Source organism: Rhinolophus sinicus, linkage group LG11 (assembly GCF_036562045.2).
Source record: "Rhinolophus sinicus isolate RSC01 linkage group LG11, ASM3656204v1, whole genome shotgun sequence".
NCBI classification, from domain to species: domain Eukaryota; kingdom Metazoa; phylum Chordata; class Mammalia; order Chiroptera; family Rhinolophidae; genus Rhinolophus; species Rhinolophus sinicus.
Window position 1 is genome coordinate 61051959 of NC_133760.1, and position 24033 is coordinate 61075991.

At 40.5% G+C, this 24033-nt stretch overlaps 1 protein-coding gene across 13 annotated transcripts in view; it reads left to right on the forward strand.

Moving 5' to 3' along the window:
- DGKI (diacylglycerol kinase iota) overlaps positions 1–24033 on the forward strand; it is a 376792-nt gene that overhangs the window by 144691 nt on the left and 208068 nt on the right. For 12 of the 13 annotated variants that reach the window (XR_012490351.1, XR_012490352.1, XM_074315319.1 and 9 more), the window contains exons 4-6: positions 3214–3288; positions 4652–4708; positions 12889–12954. The exons of the other annotated variant lie outside the window; for it this stretch is intronic. Coding sequence is in view for 10 of the 12 variants with exons in the window: in XM_074315319.1 (XP_074171420.1) it covers positions 3214–3288; positions 4652–4708; positions 12889–12954 (198 nt within the window). In the remaining 2 variants the exon portion in view is untranslated. The remainder of the gene's footprint in view (positions 1–3213; positions 3289–4651; positions 4709–12888; positions 12955–24033) is intronic. 13 annotated transcript variants of the gene reach the window in all.

Below are 24033 nucleotides of genomic sequence, written 5' to 3' on the forward strand. Positions count from 1 at the left end.
GAGTAAGTCAACATTTTCAATATGGTTTAACAATATGGAAACAAAATTCAGTATTGTTTCAAATTAGTTTTATAATTTAAAGCTTCATACATTTTTATGATGTGATGGGATATGATCTATATCCTAGCCTATATTGTTTTAGTTTTCATAGATGAGACACACACACACACACACACACACACAAACACGATTGTGAACTATTAGATTTCCTTTGACAAAATCAGAAACCCTTAGTAAGGGCACCCAGGTTACTTTATTTGATGTTTAAAGCAGTAAGCCTAATTGGTCTTTAAATTCATTGATGAGAGCGAAGTATTACATTTTTATAATTTAAATTTTTAAGCATGTTTGGGTCCCAGGCTGTATTTTTTTTTTTTAATTTAATTCTATTTTTGTGCTAGGTTCTCTAACAACTGAGTCCCAATATGAAGAATAACAACTAACCTGCTGAATTAATTATAATGACTTTTCTTGATTTATCAGTTTTCACAGTGAAGGAAGCATGGACGTAAATAAGTTTTTTTATTTTTTTAAAGAAAAAGTGAATACCTACAGTATTTAGAATGTCTTGATTCCTGCATTTTATCTTTGTATTTAGTTTATATCTTGCAAATAAAAATTGTGACATAACCAAGCGCAAAATATTTCCATATGTTTGGAGCAATTTCTGCACAGAAACTTATTGTCCAGCTATTTCGAATACCTTTGACCAATTGAAACATAATTATACACCAAGAAGTCAGCAGTGAAGACTTGTGATTCACTGGAATAATTTTCATCTGTTGAAGAGCTGACATCTGTGTATTCATACTATAGATTGTATGTTCTGCCTCAAAAGGCACGAAGTACGTAATATTTTATGAGGGTCTTTTAAAATTCAGTGTTGTTTAAATAAAATTAGTTTTATAACTTGAGGCACTTTGCTTCATATATCATCATCCCTAGAACATGGCACTTGAATTATTCCATCTGAATGATACACTCATAAGCAGAGAGAGAACACGTCTTCACCAGTGGTTCTCAGGCTCTTCCAGCGCAGAACGCTGGTTCAGAATTTCTGACTTGGAATCCCCATATGGAAAACAAGGCAAGGAAGAGGTATTTGGTTCCAGTGAGTGCTGTGGAACCCTGGGCCTGCTCAGTGCTCGTCTCTCCATCCTCAGTGACTTTGTGGGAGCCTCACAGTGTCCCTGGAAGCTCCGCAGAACTTAATGCCAAGCACAAGGGCAGGAGTTACCGGTACGGAAGGCGGCTTTTCAAGTGTCCTCCCATCACAGCTCCTCAGGGGTGGCCTGTCGTGCGTGTGGGCAGTGTAATCTACCGAGGGTTTTGTGGAGGAATAGGCTGGACTCAGCCCCGTTCCTTAGCATCGCCGAGACTGTGACGAGCAGCATGACTCAAGTACCTCATGCATTTGCTGCAGGTGGTGGTGCTACAGCAGCCATCCACACACCCAGGACATCCAGGGGAAACAGGAGAGCGACAGTAATTTGCATACGGGCGCACTGCTAGGGAAATTTGCAAAGTAGAATTTTATTATTGTTGCCTGGAGTGACGCTGCTCCTGCTGTTACTACTAAAACTACTACTTGTTTTCCCCCGCCCTTTTCTTTTTAGTAGTAGAGCCGAGACACTTTTCAGTACCGTAGCAAGATGCTTGGGTGTCCCTTATCTTTTGTCATTTGCAAAATCAATTGATGGTCAGACTGGCTTCATGTTGTAGACTATGTTCTTTCCTCGGGCAGAAGAAAGCCAGGAGTAACGGCAGCACTCAAGCCGGGTAACTGCACCTCAGTCAGTGGGTATCTAGACGCTGACTTTAGCTGCTGAGTCCGCCAGGGTTCTGGGTCCTTGGTTGGTGGCCGATAACACTGTGGATACAGTTTCTTTCCCGGTACCGCCCCTTCCAGGGCAGTCGTTTAGTCCTTCCGTTCTCCTTGGCTGCAGAATCCCTTATTCCTTCTCGTCTCCCTGCCACAGCTGGCTCAGAAATTATACCCAGCAGAGGAAACCACACATCAGAAAGGGGAGGTTGCGGCAGTCTACACTAGCAGCTCTCTTGGGGTAGGGACACAGGCCTTCCCACTTGGAAGCTTTGATAGACTGCTTCACAGGCTGGCTTTGATAAAATAACATTTCTCTCAGTGCTCAGACCCCTGAGTTATTCCTGCAGACCCGCCTTCTAGGCTGTGCTTTGTAGAAAGGCTGGAGCTTTCCTAGCTTAGATTTGACATGGCACTGGCGGTAATGAATGGAGATTCTACCAATTTCTCTCTCTCTCTCTCTCTGCTGCTTGTTTTCCATTGTTAGAGAAAAGATACGCCTTGAGAAGTACTTTTATTGTGAATTTAAACTGGTATTGAGTGTCAGGCCAAATTTTGTAGTAGTTAAAAGTATGACCTCTGGAGTCAGACTACCTGGCTCCATGGGCCCTAATTATATGACCCCAGGTGTGTCACTGTGCCTCAGTTTTCTCCTCTGTAAAATGGGAGCAAGAATAGTACCAATTTCTTAAGGTTGTGAGAATTAAGTGAGTTACTATTTGTGGTGTGCTTACAAGAGTCCATGGCAGATAGCAAGTATTAAACCCACATTAGCTGCTGTTGCTGTTATTATTACCACCATTATTAGTATCATTACTATTATTGGGTGTAAAAGTTAAGCATGTCTTCTTGCTTTCCTGAAGATTTGGGCAGAAGCTCAAGTAGCTTAGTATAGATTTGTGTCTGGGGTAGAAGCCGAAATTGACTGGCGTTTTGAAATACAGACTCTTCGACAGAAGGGAAAGAATTCTTGTTTGAACTGAGACCTAACTTTAAATGTTTGTTGGCACTGCCCCTTAACTACTAGAGTAAAAATTTTTTTTTTTTAATGGAGGAAAATGATGCCTATATTGTTAGGTTATGAAACTTAGAAATAGCAGAATAAAGAGTGTGGTTCATATTATATGCTCAATGTATAAGTTACAATTACCATATTTTGGAAAAAAAATCTAGGCCACCCTAAGTCATGAGGCTATGGAGCTATTTGGTGGGTCAAAGCATGGCTGATGAAGTTTGTCGTGTTTATTGAATGTGTAAGATGTTTTAAATTTGTTTAGTAATATAAGCAATTGCACTGTTTGCCTTATTTACATATACTCTCTTTATTACGAAGGATCTCTTCAGAACGGACTGTTAACATTTCTTCTTGTATTTTGAATTGAATGTTGTAGAAGTCGGCCCTCAGGAGGAAGTGTGCCGTCTGTAAAATCGTGGTCCACACCGCCTGCATTGAACAGCTAGAAAAGGTGAGACAGCGCCACCTGCTGCACGTTTTGCTACCTTGCAAGCGTTAGGACTTCAGAGGCCGGGTGGCAATTTCTATTTCCAACTTTTTGAAAACAATGCCCTTTAAGAGAACTGGGAAATCCGACATTATTACCGTATTAATCATGGAAAGACAGTGCTTAAGGTTCATCCACTCTACTGTTTGCTGACGTATACTGTGATATCATTTTATGTTGACTTGGGAAAAAGAATGATATGGTTAGAAAGAAAAGTCTGGTATGTACACAAAGGCAAGCCTTGTGATTCACCCATAGGATTTTCCACAAGACTTTTTTCTTCTTAAAGACAAAATATTCCATAAGCTCTTAAAAATCGTGTTTGGGATATGTCTGACCTTTGTAAGTTTACTTCTTCCTAAAGTGGCTGCAAGGGAAAGAGCCAGGCCAGAAGCCCGCTCCGAATTCCTTTCTTGGAGCAGTGTTCTTGCTTGCACAGCATAACCACGTGGATGGGGCTGGAAGTGACACACTGGTGGTGTCTTCCCTCTGGGAGGAGTGGATTCTGCGTAGTCCATTTACCTGTCCTCTAGGGGAAGGGAAGGCTCCAAAGTCTGCCGTCCTCGCCCCTTTCCTGCCTCCCACTCCATCTCTACATGTGATTCTCTGTGTGTTATGGATGTTCTGGAACTGCCATGTATTGAACTATTTTAGTCCCCTGTGACGTTCATTTACTTTTACAGACACATTACCAATTGTTGCCAACTGGTATTTTGTGGGAATGACCACTAATATTTTATCTTCATATTGTACCCACTTAGTCATCTCAGCCTTGTTTTCTAGACTCCTTTCCCCTTATCTCATAAGCTAAGAAGGTGTGAATGTACCAGGAGACCTCCTCTTCTAAAAGAAAGACAGCATTGAATACTTAAAGAAACTGTGTGTGTGTGTGTGTGTGTGTGTGTGTGTGTGTATGTGTATGCTTGTATCATCATCATATTAAAAATTTCTCAAGTTTATATTTTCCTACTTTTAAAATCCGAAACACAGATGGGTGATTTCCGCTGCCCTGTATTTTTCCTCTGCCTCTTTATTATCTCAGTTTCTCAAATTTATGGTGTAAGCATTACTGTTTAAAGATATGTTGATTTCATCACTGAGCGTGAAGAGATCTGGATCGGGGATATAGAATCACCTGGGATCTCTGTAGATTGTCTAAGGCAATGATTACAAAAGACTAAGAATAGTGTGAAACTGGGTTCCTTGTGCTCTGGGGGTGGGGTGTTGTTTTGTCGTCTTACTGTCTGTCACTGTCAGCTTATTTAGGTAACTCATTTTAGTCTGATGCTTGTTCCTAACGTAATACACTTGTCTTTTTAAATAACAGATTAATTTCAGATGTAAACCAACATTTCGAGAAGGGGGTTCAAGATCACCAAGAGAAGTGAGTATTGCAGAGCTTTATTTCAAATATCACCTTTTATTTCCCATTGAGTCTTTGGCTTCATAGATATTCACCAGAGATTAAAAAATAAAGGCCACCTCCTTTCATTTCACATAGTTTCTTATTAATATATAAACAAATATAGTCGATAAGACTTCCAGTCTCTTCGACATGTGTTATCTAGCCCCTTAGTGGAATGTATTGGGGCGCTAAGGTCTTACTGAATGAACCAGAGAGTAGGGGAAGGGGCGGTGGTAAAATTAAAGAGGTAAGAAAAAAATAGCATTTTATTGTCTTTAGGTCCATTTTAATTCTGTTTTTCAGTTTTGAGTGGCTCATAGCTATTCAGAGGGCAGCATAGTTATGAGTGTTCCTATAAACACTGGACTCAGACTGTCTGATTTTAAAATTAGCCTTGCAGTTGTGTGATTTGGAGCATCTCACCTAATCTCCCTGAATATCAATGTTTTCATCGGTTAAGTAAATAAGTAGGAGGTAGGTAGGTAGGTAGATAGGTGATACCTAGATAGAGAGATACTAGGTTGGTGCAAAAGTAATTGCAGTTTTTGCAATTAATTTTAACCTTTTAAACCACAATTACTTTTGCACCAACCTAATAGATAGATAGATAGATAGATAGATAGATAGATAGATAGATAACAGACAGTCAGAGATAGATAGATGAAGGAAGGAAGGGAGGAAGGGAGGGAGGCAGGAAGGAAAGAAGGAAGGAAGGAAGGAAGGAAAAGAAAGAGAACTACGTTCAGTGCGCAATCCCTGACCTTATAGTCTGATACTGAAGACAAATAGGCAAATAGGAAATTATAAAGAAGAGCATTTGCTGCTGCGTTAGTGATAAGCAGAGGTGATGACAAGAGAAGAGTTACACTTATACATACTTCTTTGCTCAGCTTTTATGTAGAGGAGATGGAGCACAGTGTGGGGAAAGTTAGGGACGGCGAGAGACAGTTTGCAGAGGTTCTCAGCCCGCCTGTGTGATCCTGGCTAGTCTAGCTCCAGGCCCAAAATTTCATTTCCCAGTTGGCAAAACAAAGGCCTACAATGAATAGAACCCATCCTCCTTAGACCACAGTTAAGGCTGCCCAGCTGTTACCATCTTACATGGTACTCTCCATAAGAGAAAGCATGGTAAACATAATTTTTGGCAAGTAACTTTCTTCATTCCACTTCCATTCCCACTGAGATTACTTTTAGTTCCACATATAGATTTACCCCCTTGGGAACCTTCCCAGCTGGTATATTCCTCAGATCAGCTCTGTATAGTGAGAATAGGAAAGAGAGGGAAAGAGGTCAGAGAAAGGGTTTCCTGGAAGAGGTGGCAACTCAGCTGAGACTCAGAGGAGTTACGTAAGTGAAGGCGGGGGTGGGAGGTCCTTGGAAGGTGAGTGAGAGCCTTCTAGATAGAAGGAACCCATGCACACAAGCATAAAATGAGCGAGACCGTAATGAGTAAGACATGAGATCCAAGAGATAATCAGAGACTAGACCTTGAATTCCTTATAAACCATTCTACAATTTGAGTGTTTTATCATCACAGTAGTGGGGGGGGGGATGAAACTATTTTAAGCAGAATATGTTATTCTGGCTACAGTGTGGAGGGAATATCATGTAATTGGAGAGTAGCGATATTGGAGGTATTACTAAAAAAAATTAAGGAGCTATTTTAGTAATCTAGGCAAGACATACAGGTGATCTGAACTGAGTACTGTTGGAATTGAGAACACTCATAGACATGAATTTGAAGGAAACAAAATTAACAGGATGTAGTAAATAATTGGGTTTTGGACATGAAGGCAGAGGATCCCAGAATCCACCAGGCTTCAGGTCTGAAAAACCAGTTAGATGTTGGGAAATGAGTTGCTATGAAGGATGCGGCAGGGAGGTGTTGAGTTGAGTTGTAGAACTCACATTTGAGGCATCCTTGAGGTCCCCGATTGGAGATGCCCAATGGGAAGCTGAGTGGGTATATGAGTTTGGAGCTTCTGAGGAAGATTGGGCTAAAGGTAACACATTTGTGAATTGTCAGCATAATAGATAGTAATTAAAGCTATGAGAATAGATGAATGGGTAGAACAGGCAGAGACGATGTCTGACAGAGAGGATCACTGATGTTTTAACGACAATGAATGAAAAAAGACACTGGGAAAAAGAACAATCTCGCTGTTACTGACTCATACAAGGAGAGGGGGAGAAAACATGAAAAGAGAATAAACCGGCTGGAAGAGGAGGTTGCACATGGAGGACACAGTTATCCCACTGCGCTTGCCCGTTACGTCAGCATAGGAAGGTTATGTAGGTCATACATCACATGAGGAAGTCGGAGAAGAAAGATAAGAGTTGTACCGCCCAAGCGTGTCATAGCATTGGCCAGGAGATAACTCAGTGATAGCTCATATGAAGGAGACATTTCATTTTGACGATAGGAAAAATAGTTTTGTGTTTTTAAGGTAGACTGTGTGAATTTCCAACCAGGGGATCCCTGTCCTCTGATCTCTCTTTCTTTCTGCGTAGGTAATTGTTGTTATAGGTGTAATATTCCAATGCAGGGTTCTCTCTGTTTGTTTTTGTTTTATTTTTAGTTTTCAGTAAATGTATCACTTCTCTTCTATGAAGTCAAACCCTAATGAGTGTTTTGGACACTTTTCCTTGTTTTCTTATCAAGGACTTGCTCTCTCTGCCTTTCCTACATTTTTACCGCCCTTTTGGATTATTTCATCAACAAGAACATGCTCTAATAGCTCTCATCAAAAAAAAAAAAAAAAAAGAAAGAAAGAAAAAAGAAAATATCCCTTAACCACCAACTGTGTATTAATTGTAGCTCTGATGCTCAGTTTTGTGTTCACTGCTAAACTTCCAGAAAGGGTGTTATGTATAAACAGTACATCCTCTCCTAGTCATTTTAACCTCTTCCAATCTGGTTTTCACTCTACCCATTCACTGAAATTGCTTTTTTAAACGTTGCCAACATCTCCCTGACTCCAAATCCATTCGATATTTTTCTGTTCTGTTCTTCTTTAATCTTTCAAATGTATTCAGATGTTCAGTGTTCCATTTTTCTTGAAATGCTCTCCTATCTTGATGTCTTTCCTAATTTTCATCTTCTCTCACTTCTCTTTCATTGCTCATGCCCCCTGATTTCTATGTATGCTTCTGCTCATAGTACTTGACCATGTTTTCTCTCTGCCCACTCTTGTTGGACAAGCTCATCCAGTTTCGGGGCTTTCACTATCATTCCTGGGCTGACAATTGCTGACTTGACGTGTCCACCCCACACTTCTTCTTGGAATCCCATTTGACATGCTCATTGCATGGGTCACCGTTATCTCAAATGTAATGCACTTAAAACTAAGCTCTTTATTTCCATCATCATTAAATACTTTTTTTCCCAATTCTTTTATACTTCAGAAAGTGAGATGGCTATTGATCCAGCTCTTCAATCGAGAAAACTGGTCATATTGATTCCTTCTCTCATATACTCACCACATCTAATTCATTTGCCAGCCCTATCAAGTTTATTTATAAAATATATTTGAAGCCATCTATTTACCTCCATTTTTGTTGTCAGTGCTTTAGGCTAAGGAACCATGATGTTTCACTTTTGACCACTGCAATAGCTTCTCCATAATTCCTTCATCTCCTCCTTCAAACCATCATAATTTAAAAGAGTGATATTTTTAAAACGAAAATTGGATTATGTCATTTTCCAGTTTAAAACGCTCCGGTGCTTTCCATAGCATTTAGAGCAAAACCAAACCCCTTGCCTTGCATGGAAAGTTCTGTATCACGCGGCCCCAGCCTCGCTCTCCACACCCACCCATCTGCCACTTGGACTTTCTTTCAGGTCTCGAGGCACACATAGAGGTAATCTCCATCTTCAGGTATTTGTGTATGTTATCTGTCTTCTGGAAATCTCTGCATGGCTAGCTGTTTCTTACAGTTCGGTCTCAGCTCAGGTATCCTCCTCTCAGCGGTGTTCCTTGAGGACCACCTCTCGAATGGCCACACGTTGTTCTTTATCAGAGCACTCCATGTGTCATAGTTATTTATATGCATTACTCATTTGCTTGTTTGCGGTCACCCTTCTGTGGCGTAAGCTTTGAGAGGTCACTCATGGACTTTGTCCCCAACTGATGCTCCCAGGCCACGGAGGATGTGATTAACAGGTATCTGTTGACTGAATGCGTTTATAACGGCGTCCATTTCTCCCAAAATGTTCATGAACTCTTGGTCTAAGAGGACCATCGGAAGATAAAATTTAGGATAGACTAGGACCCATTTGAGATTCTTCATGAAGAGACCTTACGTGGCTTCCTTAGTGTAAATGAAAGAACAGTCACTTTAGAATTTGTCTGTCCTGGGTTCACATAACACCTCTGCTGCTTTTCCACTCTTCTGAGTGTCTCCAGAGTGAGGATCTGGAACAGAGACTGTTAATCACTGTCCCCTGTGATTGTGGGGTGTCTGACCTTGGAAGTTTTTTCAAAAATGTTGGTTGGACTCCTCTAAGTTGAGTTTCTGTGGACCGCAGTTTTCTTCGACATAAGCTATATAGATTGGGTTATAATTTTAAGATCCTTGCAAGTGCTCTGTGAATAATACAATGAATTGAATTGGCTGTTTGAAAATAATTGAGCCATTGTGTTATGCATTTCTGCAAACAATACTGAATATAAACCCTGAAATAATGTCACTGAGATATTACTAGTAGCCCTTTCCTTACCCAGTATTTAAAGATAGTATATGAATAATGTAGACATTATTGATGAACAATAAAAAGATGTTATCGTGTCGGAAGCCTTACTTTGCTAGCTACATAACAGTGTATCAACGCTCATATTTGCAGCATAAGGCTCCTGAGTCTAGTATCAGTTGAATAATTTACGAGACATGAATAATAGTCAAAAGGGAATAGTGTGAAAAAAAATCAAAGTTCTGGTGAAAGAAGGGTTAGAAAACAGCAGCAAATCTATAGAATTCTGTTTTTCTACTTGATAAAGGCAGTTGGTGATTCTCCAGAATGGTTAATTACATGATTGAATTGTCAAAGAAACAAGGTTGAATATTCCATTCAATTCAACACACATTAATTGGATGTTTACTTTGCTCAAACTATGTTCAGTCAGGGGTAGAAGAGATTTGTGTTAGGCCAGAGAAGACCTCTGAGTAGAAGGATTTTGGACATCTCCAATTACAGAGCTATAGACTGAAGGTAGTTAGCTACTCAGTTTCTTCTTTAGTACATACGTGTATGATATATTATACTGTATATTTAGCATAATAACGGGTATTATCTGCTCCAGTACTTTTGCGTAAGTTGCTTTAACTGTGGCTTTGTTTCTTTAGTCTCCTACCTATTTCCTAGGAAGGATGATATTCAAAATATTTACCACTTGCAGAATCATATAAATATTTAAATAATTTTAAAATGTTTTCTTTTATTCCCTAAACAAGCTAAACTACACGGTATTATATATCTGCTTACCAAACAATATATGTTGCAACACGAATAATGTCAGTCTTATAATTTCCAAGTAATTTGTTGATTTGTGGAAATTGTTGGTTTAATCTTTTGATTAGAGCTCTTACCAACTAAGAAACCCCATGAGTCAGCCATGATTTCACATGGGTAATTGTGTCAAATTCTTCCAATGTTTTCCTGCTTAAATTCATAGTTATTAGGTGATTTATAATCTCAACAAGCAAAGAATGTCTCTTACCATCAGTGATATTGTTCATTCTCCCTGTTTCTGCTAAACGAACAGCAATTATAGTAACTTTTTCTCTCGCTGTCTGACATTTTCATGTATTCAATATTTCTACTCCTGACTGTCATTGAAATCATTTAATGAAAGAATTTGAACCTGATCTTTCAGAGCAGAGGAGGGGCACAGTTACACCGTGGTTAAGACCATAAGCTCTGAGGGCCCGTCTGCCTGGGTTTGCATCCTTGCTCTGACCATTACATTTTAAGTAACCACTCTGTACTCTGGTTTCCTCTGTACAGTGAGGATGGTAAAGATAATTCAGGTAAAGCCCTCTGATAATGTGCCCTGCAATCACGTGGCTTGGGGCACTGTACAATTGGCAGTTGGTGCCCATCTCCACCAGCCCTTATTCTTGAACGGGCAGTAGCCTAAACTTTTTCTTCCTTGACTAGGTGGAAGGCTGAAGAAGTCTGCCTTCTTCAAGAGGTGGAGGCTTCAGAACCTTCATCCTCAGTAGAGATTTTGCCCTGATCACTGGACAGGCTCCTGAGCTTGCTGCCACTGTTCTGGAAGCCATGCCAGCCATGGGACCCAGCATTGTCTCTACTGATATTTAAGCTTGTACAGACAACCACATCACTTGGGCACAGCCCAGTGTTCTGAGTTTGCTGGGGGAACCCAATGGCATTGCCTAGACAACATGATTTGTTTTCAAAAGAGAGCTCCTTGGGATAGAATCCTGGCGACCTGCTGTGCCCAAAATTAACATTCTAGTTGCTTAATAATGAGGAAGTAGAAATGATCTGCAATTTGAGGGGGTGGGGTGGTGGGGTGCCATGGCAGTTGAGGAACAGCTGGGGGATGGTCAGGGCACTGAATTGCAATCTACCAACCAATATAGAAATGTCTCAGTATTTTAACTGGTTCATACCAACTGAATAATACCTCTGCTCTTTTCATGAAAATTAAAAGAATTATCACATGTGAAACATTTTAAAAAGTACTTGGTACATAGTATTCAACTATTCAACTAATGTTAGCTATTATTATTAGCTATTATTATCTATATTCATATATATATATGAATTGTGTCCTCATTTTATAAACTGCCTCTATGGGAAAAGCAAGACAAAAATTAGACTAATTAGTGGGGCCATTATGCTTCGGTATATCTTATTATAGTTAAAAGACCATTACTCCTCCAGAATCTTTGTTTAGTTTTAATTTAAATTGATTTGCTATTCTATAGAGAAATAGAGGTGGCATTTTAGAATTGATAATGCTAATGCTGGTTAGAGGTATTTTTGACACTAAATTTCATTCCTTGATACCACTTTTTTTTACCTCAACACTGATCTATTTTCTACGTTTTTCTCTACTTAGAACAGTACCTGCAGGGAGTAGGCATTTAGTATTTGTTGAATGACTGAATATATTCTATTAAGAGGTCTTTTAAAGGGAAAGCATGGATTGTGGTCCAACAATAGACATGTTAATCTCACGTAAAGTTTTTTTTTTTTTTTTTTTTTTTTTTTTCAGAAAAGGGCAGGAGAAAACACATTAGCAAGTATTTAGGTGTATTGGCCTAACAGGAAGGAATTATATATGTTATTAAGGCTTACCTGCACCATTAGGCCTGAAGACAACGTTCTTTCTTATAATGTGTCCTAAGAGCGCTAATTATGGATCCCTCCACTCTAGGAATGATTGTCTATTGGGAGGGAAGGGACTTTCAGTGTTTCCTACAGCCCAAGACAAGAATAGACATTGAAAGCTGATCTCCTTCGGAATAGCCAAGGACAGTTCAAACACAATGGCATTGCAAAAACTTCAGGATATGCCCACGTCTCTTTGTTCTTGTTATCTCTAGCTTTTCCCTTCCTCAATTTCGCTAGTAACACATTCTTACCATCTATCTCCTGAATCAGGAAATCTGTTTCTTTCTGAGAATTTAAGTTCTTTAAGTTCTTTATAGCTTTAATGTTTAGTACAGTGCCTACCTGGTGTGTAAAAAACATTAACTACGCATTTGTTAAAAAATTATTGGACATTGTTGTTTCAGCGTCTTCCTTCACCTCTTCACTTCTCTAAGGATATTTCTTGGGCCTGACTCAGTTAACCTTCCAGCCCAAGGTCCTCTGTCATGCTCACAACTCTGCAGAGTGTTTTACTGGGAAGAAAGAGTAACAGCCATCCAGTATGGCTGTTTGACGTGGAGCGGGGACCTGATGAATGGTTTCTCCAAACAGCAAAGATGGCTGGGGATGGAGAGTTAGCTTCATGTTTCTAAGTAGATTCATGTTTATTGTTAAATAAGTCATGTATACACATATTTGTTTCCATGTTAATGTGGTCTTAGACGATGGCTTTTGGAAATCTAGTCTTCAAACATTAAATAACTAGTATCGGGATTTGCAAATTTAAATATATTCATTTCATTTTGTTTTCCCACAGAATTTTGTGCGTCATCACTGGGTGCACAGGCGTCGACAGGAGGGAAAGTGTAAGCAGTGCGGTAAGGTAAGGGGCCCGGCACCCCGCGGCCGTCACAGGAGGCTCCTCTGGCCTTTGCAAGCACCCCAAGTAGATGAGTCCCATCACCCCATGCTCAGTACGTCACTTCCTCTCTGAAAGGCCGGATTTCTCCAAGTCCCCTTTCCTTAAGAGGTGTTTTAGTTGCTCTAGCACTCCCTGCAAGATACCCAGGTCTTAATACAAGGAATTAGCATATTTTAAGAGAGATGGATACACCTTTGTGGTGAATTTCATTATTGATAGTTTAAAAAGCAACACTTTCTGTTTCATTAAAACCCCCTCCCGAGGGCTACCCCCCCATACTTCCTTGATCAGCAACAGAAATTCAGTGCGTTGTTAGGCAACACTCCTTTTGTTGATATATTATTGTGCTTGAGCAGAAGGACAGCAAGGAAGCAAGAAATGTGTTGCTCCCTTAGCATATTATCCAGTTCCTAGAAAGAGAGATGCCCTTCTCACATGTGGTTATGTATGTCTACTCTCCGTCTTAGTGTGACTGGTTACAGGCCCCTTAGGGTACAAGGCCTCTTAGAAAAGTGAAGTGGGGTCCATGGCTGCATGCTGTGGAACTCTGCAGACTCCACATTACTGACCCCAACAGATTTGGGTTATGGCTGTTTTCACTGGACGGAGATCCACTTTAGTAATGAAAGGCTCCTATGGGAAGGTTAAACTGGTGGTGAATCACACCACCAAGATTTCTTTCTTCAAATGACATTCATAGTAAGCTGGACTCTGTGAAGGGAAGTTTTGATTTGGTAGCGACCAAGATAATTTGGGAGAATATATTGCTCATCCATGAACAAGTCTTTGTGTGTGTGGTTTTTTTCTCTTTATTTGTTTATTTATCCATGTGACTCCTTTGGGTCAAGCCCTGTGGTGAGCTGACCAGTATGGCATTTTTAATAATAGAAAGATGCAAGGAAATATTGCTAGCCTGCAGCAGGGGTGTTAGAGTGAGTGAGATTTGGAAAATGTTTCACTAATTTTGCTGTTTGCGTAGTGCCTTGAAAGGAAATATTCTGCTGGTTATTAGTTACCAGGTTCTTCTTTGGAAAGCTGCATACCTAATCCTCAACATTATGGTCCTTCCTTTAAAACTAGCATTATCTTCTCCAGTTTAACTCACTGATTCTCAGTTGCTTCCTTTGTAGCCTGTAAAGAGGACAGATGAAATAAGTTGAAAGGTGAAGGAGGGAAAAGGAAGATGAGGAGGAAGGGGGAGGAGAATGATTCTTACCGGCCATTTTACGGCTGTGAAAAAGGTCAGCCTTCTGCCCTCACATGACCTTTCTTTCTTCGGTCCATCAACACCTTCCGTTTCTGGTGTTGCCTTGGGCTTGTGGATTTACTTGTACTTAGTGGATTGTAAACTGTCTACAACTTTCCCACAAAAGTGTGTGTGTGTGTGTGTGTGTGTGTGTGCATGAGAGAAGAAACAGGCAGAGCCAGTTTTGAGATAGGAGCTGTGAAGGGTAGAAAGGATCTGGACAAACAGATTCTTCTTTTTGGAAAAATACCTTCTCTGGGCAGTTTAGTAGCTGGCACCACCTCAACACCTTTCAAGCTGTAATAGAGTTGGAGGAATTTTATTAAAAGAAAGTCAATAAGCATGTATATTTTGTGATATAATACTGTACTATTGTATTCCTCTTCTGTGATTATAACCCAGCTGCTCACGAATTCCCAGAGGCTGAAGCAATTATGGCATGGGATTGTCTTAGACCTACGTCTCCTTGGTGGATAATAAATAACCAACCCTTCTTTGGATCCTGACTTTTACCCTGTATTAGAAGGATGCTAGTGGCTCTAGTTCCGTATACAGATTAAGTGACTGAAAATTCATTTCAAGCTTTGGTTCTATGCATAATTTTCATCACTAGAGTGCACATTCTTACATATCCAGAGATTTCTATCCCCTGCCCCTGACACACACCCCTATACACATTATTCCATAATGCACCCATTGGGATGGGGTGAAAAATAATCATTTCACTTAGCAAAACTTTTTTTCCAACTGGGGGTTTGCAAAACTTTTTAGGCTGTTAGAGAGTGTTTATGGTTAAGGAGTGTTTGTGGTTTCAGTTTTTACGTTTTAAATTAGCTATAAAGTAAATATTTGGACTGATTTTCTCTTGAGCCTTGCTGAATGTGTGTGGCATTTAATGAGTATCAGATGAGAAAGCTTATGATTCAGTTGCTCAGTGGCTTTAACATTTGCTTAATAGCCTAGGCTGCCAAGTTTATGACCATTACATGTTTTACGTTGTTTTTATTCATATATTAAGAATCAGGGTCGAGGCAGGAAAGCGATGGCACACTCACACTCGAACTATGTAATGTGATGAGTCTTTGCTAAAGAGACTATTGTAAATGTGTGAGGAGAGTGTAGAAACACCCCAAAAGATCGTCAAGAACTCCAAGGCTAGTAACAGCGGGGAGCCATGCTCAAGTCTGAAGAGGCAAGGGGATGGAGAGAAGCCTTTCACAGGAGCTGTAACCTTTAGTCATGAGATTTAGCCAGCCCAAGGTGACCTACCAGCTGGGGAATAAATATCCCAACTTCACTCACCTTCACTCTCCAGTGGCCAAACCCAGTAGAAACCAGAGCATAAGGTGGTACTCCACGAAAGTCAACTATTTACAATGGGACATGGGGTAGAGAAAGATGGAGAGGGGGACTGGAGGGGCAGTGGCTTTGATCGAGCACACATGGTTTAACGCAAAGCTGCATTCGGTCAGTGGTTAAAGGTGGCGTGCCTCCTCACTCTGCAAACATACCTCTTAGGGATCTTCCCACATCTACACACTGCATTCACTCAATCCAAATTTTCTCAACACTGAGTGGTTCTTAGTCCTTCAAAAATCAATAGGCAAAGGAAAAATATAGGTATGATTATAGCTAGTTTGACCTTTTAGTTTTGAAGGAACCAAGCATTCAAACCCAGCACTATCGTAATTATGGAAATATGCTTGTAAACCGCAATGTGAAACCTTATCTTTTATTTCTTCATGTAGAAACATATATAATCATTATAAAAATAAATGAGCTAGCTTTTTTATTCTACATAACTCAAAAATGTAGACTTTCCAACTTCAAATCTTGAAAGCACTTTTTAATGTAACAACACATAGTTAAACTTTGGTCTACATGTTGGATGCCTTCCAGTTGCTTAACCAAACATGCTACATCATGATGAATTATTTGTCCATAAATCATACCTACTTTCATACGTAATTAGTTTAAGTAAATTAAATAGCATGTAGTGTTAATTAAATAGGAAAATGTCAAAACTGCTCTTTATTGTCATGAATATTATTAAAAACTAATTAAAAATGAACTTGTAGTGCAGTATTTAAAATATACACATCTCAAGGAAGTATACTTAATAGCATTTTTTTGTAATGCAAAGATGAGAAAATGTTAAAAAAAAAACATTCCAGGGGGTGCAATTGAGATATTATATGAATAGTGTAAAGGATTACAGAGTCTAAAAATAATGAAAAACACTGACGTGGGGCTTTTAAGGGTGTTTCCTTATCCATTTAAAGCACTATACTCTACTGACCTGAGTGGGTCATACAGCAAGGACAAGGAAATTAGCCTCTCCATGGAGCCCCTGCCAACGTAGCTGCTGGAAGCCTGATTTTTCTTTCTGTCCTTGGCTGAGTATCAAGAAAGGGGACAAGGGCGACCACCATTTTACTCTCTGCGTCTATGAGTTTGACTATTTTAGATTCCTCATAGTAGTGGCATCATGTAATATTTGTCCTTCTGTGTCTGGATTATTTCACTTAGCATAAGGTCATCCAGATTCATCTGAGGAAGAGGAAATGGGGAGATATTAGTCAAAGGGTACAAAGTTTCAGTTCTGCAAGATGAATGAGTCCTAGAGATGTACTGTATACCATAATGCCTGTGCTGTAGCATGTACCTAAAATTTTGCTAAGAGGGTAGATGTTATGTTAAGTGTTCTTATCACAGAAAACTAATAAAGAGAGTTGGAGGAAACTATTGGATGTGATAGATGTTTATGGCATAGGTTGATGATGGTGATTTCACAGGTACTTACCTCCAAAGTCATCCAGTTGTATGTATTAACACGTGCAACTTTTTTGTATGTCAATCATACAGAATGGTGGTTACCAGATGGGAAAGGAGGTGGGGGAGGATGAAGAGGGTAAAGGGGGTCGAATACCTGTTGACAAATGGAGACCAGACTCTGGGAGGTAAGCATGTAATGCAATATACAGATGTTGTATTATATTGTATGCCTGAGACTTATATAATGTTATTAACCAGTGTTGCCCCAGTAAATTTAATTAAACGGGACAAGGGGCTGAGGGCTCTTTGCTACTGTTCACAGGTGGTTAAGTCACTCAGTTCTCACCTATAGAGCTGCTTGTCACTGCCATTGCTCCCCTGGTCTTTGGCATGGTCAGTGTCCTGGGAGTTACAGCTAACGTGGTTTCTGCTCACTCTGGTCCCCATTGCTCTCTCTTCAGAAGCACCTACACTGGCATACAACGCACTGTTCACTAGTGAAGGCACTAGGATTTAATGCATTTCAGCCACACCAGAGGCCCCAGCTAATCCCACAGGGAGCTGGACTCACCCCGCAGAGCTGCCCTGCCTTGGTCAGTCATTGGGTGTGGGCTGTCGTTGGCCGAGGTAACTCTTGCTTAGGCTTAGGGCAATTGCTAACGATGGAAAGGTGCCTCTTTTGAGAGCCATCAGCCTCCAACACTCCTATCAACTGGGAGACTGGGGTGAGTGTCTCTGGCCTGAAGCAGAGGTACCCGGATAGAACAACACAGCATCCAATATAGCTCATCCCAGCCCCTTGTGCTTCTCAGCGTGACTCGTTTCATATAATCCATTTTTAGTACAGTTCCTCCAGGATTCTGGTTGGTCTTATTTCCTGGGCAAACACCTAAGAGGGAGGTTAGTGGGATAAACCACAGCCCTCTCTGTGGCAGCGGGTCTTAATTCTGCCACTGATCATCTCAGCCTCAGGTAACACTTCTGGTCTAGGTGACTGCGTCACTCTGTTTGGGCTGCTGTTACAGAATACTGTAGACTGAGCGGCTTAAAAACAGCAGACGTTTATTTCTCACAGTCTGGAGGCTGGGAGTCCAAGATCAAGATGCTGGCAGAACTGGTTTCTAGTGAGACCCTGCTTCTTCACAGAGAGCCTTCTCGCTGTGTCCTCATGTGGCAGAAGGGGCAAGGGGCTCTTGTATAAGGACTCAAATCCCATCATGTGGGCTCCACCCTCATGACCTAACCAGCCCCCCAAGACCCCACCTCCTCGTACCATCACACTAGGGATTAAGTTTCAATGTCTGAATGATGAGGGGACACGAATACTCAGTCTCTAGCAGTGCCTTCCCTACTGGCGTGACAAAGACCCTTACCCCAGAGCAGTCTGACCCTCTGTCTTGGCTGCTGCACTTGTCCCTTTATCATCAAAATTTTTCAAAGAATCAGAAAGGAAGCCCCCGTGGATGATCTGGATGCCAGATAATTCTTGCTGCCTCCATTGTCAAATAACAGCTATGCTTCCACCTGGTCAGGAGCAAGATGGTGACATGCCAAGATGGTGACTCGACACAAAGATCCCAAAGTAACTGGGGGCAGTCATAGTTTAAGGTGTAAGGGCCTCCCATTAGGTCCCATGGTGGAGATGTTCCCTATTTGGGATTCAGACCCTCAGAGCCCAGAGTTGTGGGGACAGGAAGCACAAATGCCCCCAAGTGGGCCAACGGAAGTGATCGTAGCCAGGGCCCCTCCAACTCTCACCCGTTGGTTGCTACATCCATTTATTTTATTTTATCATGGAAACATAGCACCGTTAAACAGTCATGGACTTATTAGTGACTATGGTGTGTCGTGCTCATAGGGTATCCTCTCAAGGCTGAAGTCTATGTTACACTTTCACAAGACTGTTCCATCTCCCTGTCAGCCTGCGGCATCCGGGCAGTGCTGGATGAGAGGACCAGTGTGTCTCATGGCCGTCTGCTCACTCCTCCTGCTCCTCCATTGCTGTCACATGGTTTCTTTGGTCTGACGAAGTGTTGTGCAGGATCCTATGTTGGTGGGTCCCTCTGTAAGCCCCCAGATGGCGGTGCCAAGACCTAGCAAAAGGGAAAGGTAAACCCATCCCCAGAATGTGTGTTGATTTTAGTCGGCAGGAGTCGTTGCCCTTCCAGAGAAGGAAGGGTTCAGTGTAATCCATTTGCCATCAAGTAGCTGATTGTTTCCTTTGAGGGATGGCTCCATATTGGGTGCTAAGCTTTGATGTCTTTTGCTGGAGGGTCAGACATTCAGCAGTGGTAGTGGCTAGCTCCGCTTTGGTGAGCGGAAGCCCATGCTATTGGGCCCAAACAAAGCATTCGTCACTGCGATCATGGCTACTGCATTTATGACCCATGGATATATTCTAGGATAAACATATGAACCTGACAGTTAAAGTTCTGAATGCAGTTTTTGCAAATTGACTATAACGCTAAGTACCTGTATAAAGTATTTTTGTCCTAGAATCAGGATGGTCATAACAACATGAAACATAAACATCTCAGTTAAAAACAGTTAACATGGAAATTAAAATGTAAATTAGTAGCCATTGTTATAGATTTAATTTCAATTATGCCTTAATTCCAACATCCTCTGAAATAAAAAAGGTCTGGAAATCATGTCATAGGCTCTTCGTACAGTCGGACAAGTTTGCGGTAGCGATTTTAACTTATACTGAGAATCCTGTGCCCCAGGTTTTGCTCCCACTACCACGGAGACTCTATTTATGATCTGTAGTTTGTAGCATGGGTCTTCAGATAAATTAATGAAAAAAACTGAAATTATCTGAGGATAATAAGACTGACTGGCTCTGATTAATATATTGTAATTACCAACAACACGAGAATGGAAGAATGCAGAATATTGTATTGAGAAATAATAAAATGTCAGTCTGTGTGTGTACGTCAGTCATTACCCTGGAGTGAGCGCATTTTATGGACAATAGGAACACTGATAAATTCTCAGAGCGTTTAATTAATGCTGTCAAGAATATTATAATTAAACCCAATAGACAAGAATTTAGATTTTGCAAATATAATTCCAATAAAGTAACTATAGAGTCACATAATTCGCAGCACTGTCAGAGGTGATAAAGACATTGCTTATTAAAATTCCATTTATAAACTCATTATTATAATTCAGTTTAGATGACCACATATGTTTACATTTTGAAAATCTTGAATGTTTATAAAAATTTTAACTTAAGACCGGTAAAATCAGTATAAGAAACTTAGGAAGTTCAGGTAAATTAGATTTTTCTCTGAGTAAATAAACCCTAATCTTGCATAAACTAGGATATTAATGCTACTGTGTTTCCCCGAAAATAAGACTAGGTCTTATACCGTATTTCCCTGAAAATAAGACCAGGTCTTATACTAATTTTTGCTCCAAAAGACGCACTAGGGCATATTTTCAGGGGATGTCTCATTTTTTCATGTACAACAATCTACATTTATTCAAATACAGTCATGTCATCTTCTTCTGGAACATGGTCATAATGTACTAAATATGTCCATCTGGCTGACGATCTTAACTGGGGCTTATTTTTGGGGAAACACAGTACTATATTGATATTGTGATAAAACCAAGGAAATGGCATATTATAAAACTAGCCTAATATCCAGGGATGCACATTGCCAGGCAAGAATACGCACACATATCAGTGGAAAACTGGATTGAATAGTTTGTTGAGGGGGAAAAAGTCAACGATCTGTATGTACCAGGAGAGGGATTGGTTCATGGTGGTTTTCCTATTTAAAAATTGAAGGTTGCACCCTTACCTAATTCTGGATAGGACAGAAATAGTCCCTACATCTGTAGATAGTTGGTTAAAATGGATGCCATTTGTGATTCGTCAGAAGAAAGTTTTCAATTAGGCTGGTGTGGGTCTGCGCCTGGGTCCCTGCAAGGTCTCACTGTGTATCAGCTTCAGCTGTGAGATGCTCAAATGTCATGGTTTGTCAGCTTCAGATTGTGGAAGGCAGTTGCACTGAAACAGTAAAACCAGTTTGAGAACTTTTATGAAATCTCTACTCTGATTGGAAAAATGTCCTTTTACATCAGTGAGTATCAAATCACTGTGGCGTTCATATCCCATTGGCTAAGTTTTCAAGGGTGGTCTAACAGTTGTATTTTAAAGCTTCAATTCTGGTTTGCTAAACATAATGAACTTTGCACTTAAACTTACAGTGAACCTGTTAGATATTAAAGATAAAATGTGTAAAAGAATATATATATATATTTCAAAAATGATAGAGAATATTAGAGCAGAAATGTTTAAATTCTCTGTTTTAAGATAAATATTGATTTAGTCTTCTATTTATTTATTTATTTAATTTATTGGGGGGTGACATTGGTTAGTAAAATTACATAGGTTTCAAGTGTACATTTCTATAATGCGTCATCTGTATATTGTACTGTGTGTTCACCACCCAGAGTCAGTTCTTCCATCACCATATATTTGACCCCCCTCTCCCTTTGGGGTTTTGTGATGCCTTTTGCAATGGTTTGGGAGCCTCGAACATGTGAGCAGATAAGGAGAGGTTTATTTTGTTGTTGTTTAAAGTTTTGGCGTTAAGAGCAATATCTATTCTTGTGCAAGATAAAATCCAAACTGGGAATCAAGCGATGGTCAGGACATTCCCTCACCCAAAACTCAGTTAAATAGATAAACAATAAAACAATTTCAGTTTGTTTTCAATAAAGCCCCCGTTTTATTCTGGTGTCAGCTGTAAAACTCAGTGCCGTTTGATATATGCCCTAGATTGCAGAAGAAAAAGAGGCTACAAAGCTTTAGCTGCTAAGAATAAAACGTTTAAACTTTTGAAAACTCCATTTTGTTTAAAAAACTCAACCAAAAAAAAAAAAAAGAAAGAAAATGACCTTATCCCTCGAGGTTCTTGTATTTATAATTCTGAAGTCAGTTAGATCCAAAGCATTTGACCTCATCTCCCTATTTTCCTCTTTGATAATGATGAGCATAATAGCACTTAAAAATCAGAGTCAGTTGAAATTCCGTCAGGACATCTGTCAATAGCATCATGTCAGACATGGGCCAGCATTTAAAAATGGGTAATTAGGAATCTGGCTCTTTTTGCTGTGTTGAGATCCCAGCCAAAATCGTCTCATTGCAGGTGGTGTGTGGGAACTTGGTCCATGAGGCCTCCGACCGTGGTTCTATTTATGGCTCTGTGTTAGGCAATAGCCCTGAAGCGATGGCCTCTGGGACTCTGCCAGACCAGAATCCAAACAAAGCACAGAGCTGAGTACCACCAGGCTGCTTTCCAAGGCACCCACCGCAATTCTGCATAAGCACAGGTCCTAGCGCCCTCGCCCTCGCTGTGGCTGGCCTGGTTGTTTGTTTTCAGTATCAGCCTGGCTGTCAAGACTCCAGGGGATTGCATCTGTTTCTCCTTGAAGCCAGAAGACCAGCGTTCAGGAGAGGGGCGGGCTAATGCACTCACTCTGTACCATCCCGCACGGTATTTCTAGTCACATACTCCACACTGGAGGACTTTGTCTGCAAAGTGGGGTTGGGTGAGGCTCCTGTTGACAGGTCTTAGCAATAAGAGTACTCTTTCACTTATGTATATATACTGTATTCTAAAGAACTTTGCAAATACATTGCCTATTCGATACTTTGACTATTTAGTGGTATAGGAGAGTTTTGTGTTCTTATTATCATTTTCAGGGAAAGGGAAATACTTGGAAGGGTTAAGTGATTTTTCTGAGAACACCCACCCAAAAGGGAGGTCCAAGTACTGTTCTCAGCTTTGCTATCCCTCCACCAGCTCCTGTTTGATATAAATTGATGAAGTGCTGACTGGAAAATAGCACTTAAAACCCTGGTTGGCAATACATGAGATAGAACAATGTTCAATAGACCTGTAGTGGGGGTTATTGCTGCTGTTATACCATCAGTCCCACTGCGTTGATTTCCAGCCATGCAGCATGTCAATATTGCAGACTCAAAAATGAAAATGAAAATCCCAGCATGCTGGCAGTGTCTAAAGGGCTTGGAGGAGGGTGTGGTGAGGAGGCATAGTTTCAGGTGGTTTGGGTTTCAAGTCTGCAGAGCATGGAGTTGGTAATTGGATCACAATATGGTAGCCGTGGCTTTGTTCAAGACACCAGAAGGCCTGCATGCCAGGCCGGTGATGCTTAAAGCGCTGTGCTAAGTTGTGGGACTTCTCTCGAGAAGCTGTAATTCCACTGGAGAGCTCATACATGTACATGGAAAATAACCAACAATGTAGGGCAGCTATTCCTGAATGCCAAGTGGATTTAATAGTGGTGAGGCCTATCGTTTAGAATGGGACTTCTTTTCATGTACTTGATTTGTTTTCAACTTAAAATCATCTGTATCCATTAAGCAAGACGTCTTCAGCCTTAAGAGCTTTTCTGCCCATCACATTTTCTTTTGATCACTTTACAAAAACCTTGTTTTTTTTTTTTTTTTAAGTATTGTCATTGCTCTGCATTAGTTTGTTTGGGTTTAGATTTTACCGGCAGAAAGAGTGGATGAGCTTTGGGAAGGCTAAAAAAGTTCTTGGAGCATTACTGCATCCCTCTCTTGGGTAGTTACTTAGGGACAGCAGCCGCCAAAAAGCCCCTCTTCTGTGCTTGATAGGAAAGTAATTCTATTTGTTCGTTTAAGAGGATTGTGTTTGCCATTCCATTAATCTCGTTGCTGCTTACTAGTGGAGAATAAAATTGACCCCGACATCCCAAGGGGACGATGAAAGAGTTTGAGTTTCCTGCTGCTCTCTTGGGCGTCTCCTAGACCCCAACTTCTAGGCTTAACCCTCTGACGTGTACTTTACCTCTCCGTGGGTTCTCACATGTTAAAGTTGTCTAGAACCTCTGAGTTGGATGCCCATTGTTATAAAGAACCGTGTGAACCAATAATGGCTTTTCTTTTGCTTGTAATAACAACGTGTCAGAACCACATTTATTTGGGGGAAAACAACCCAGATGTTTCTGTGGCT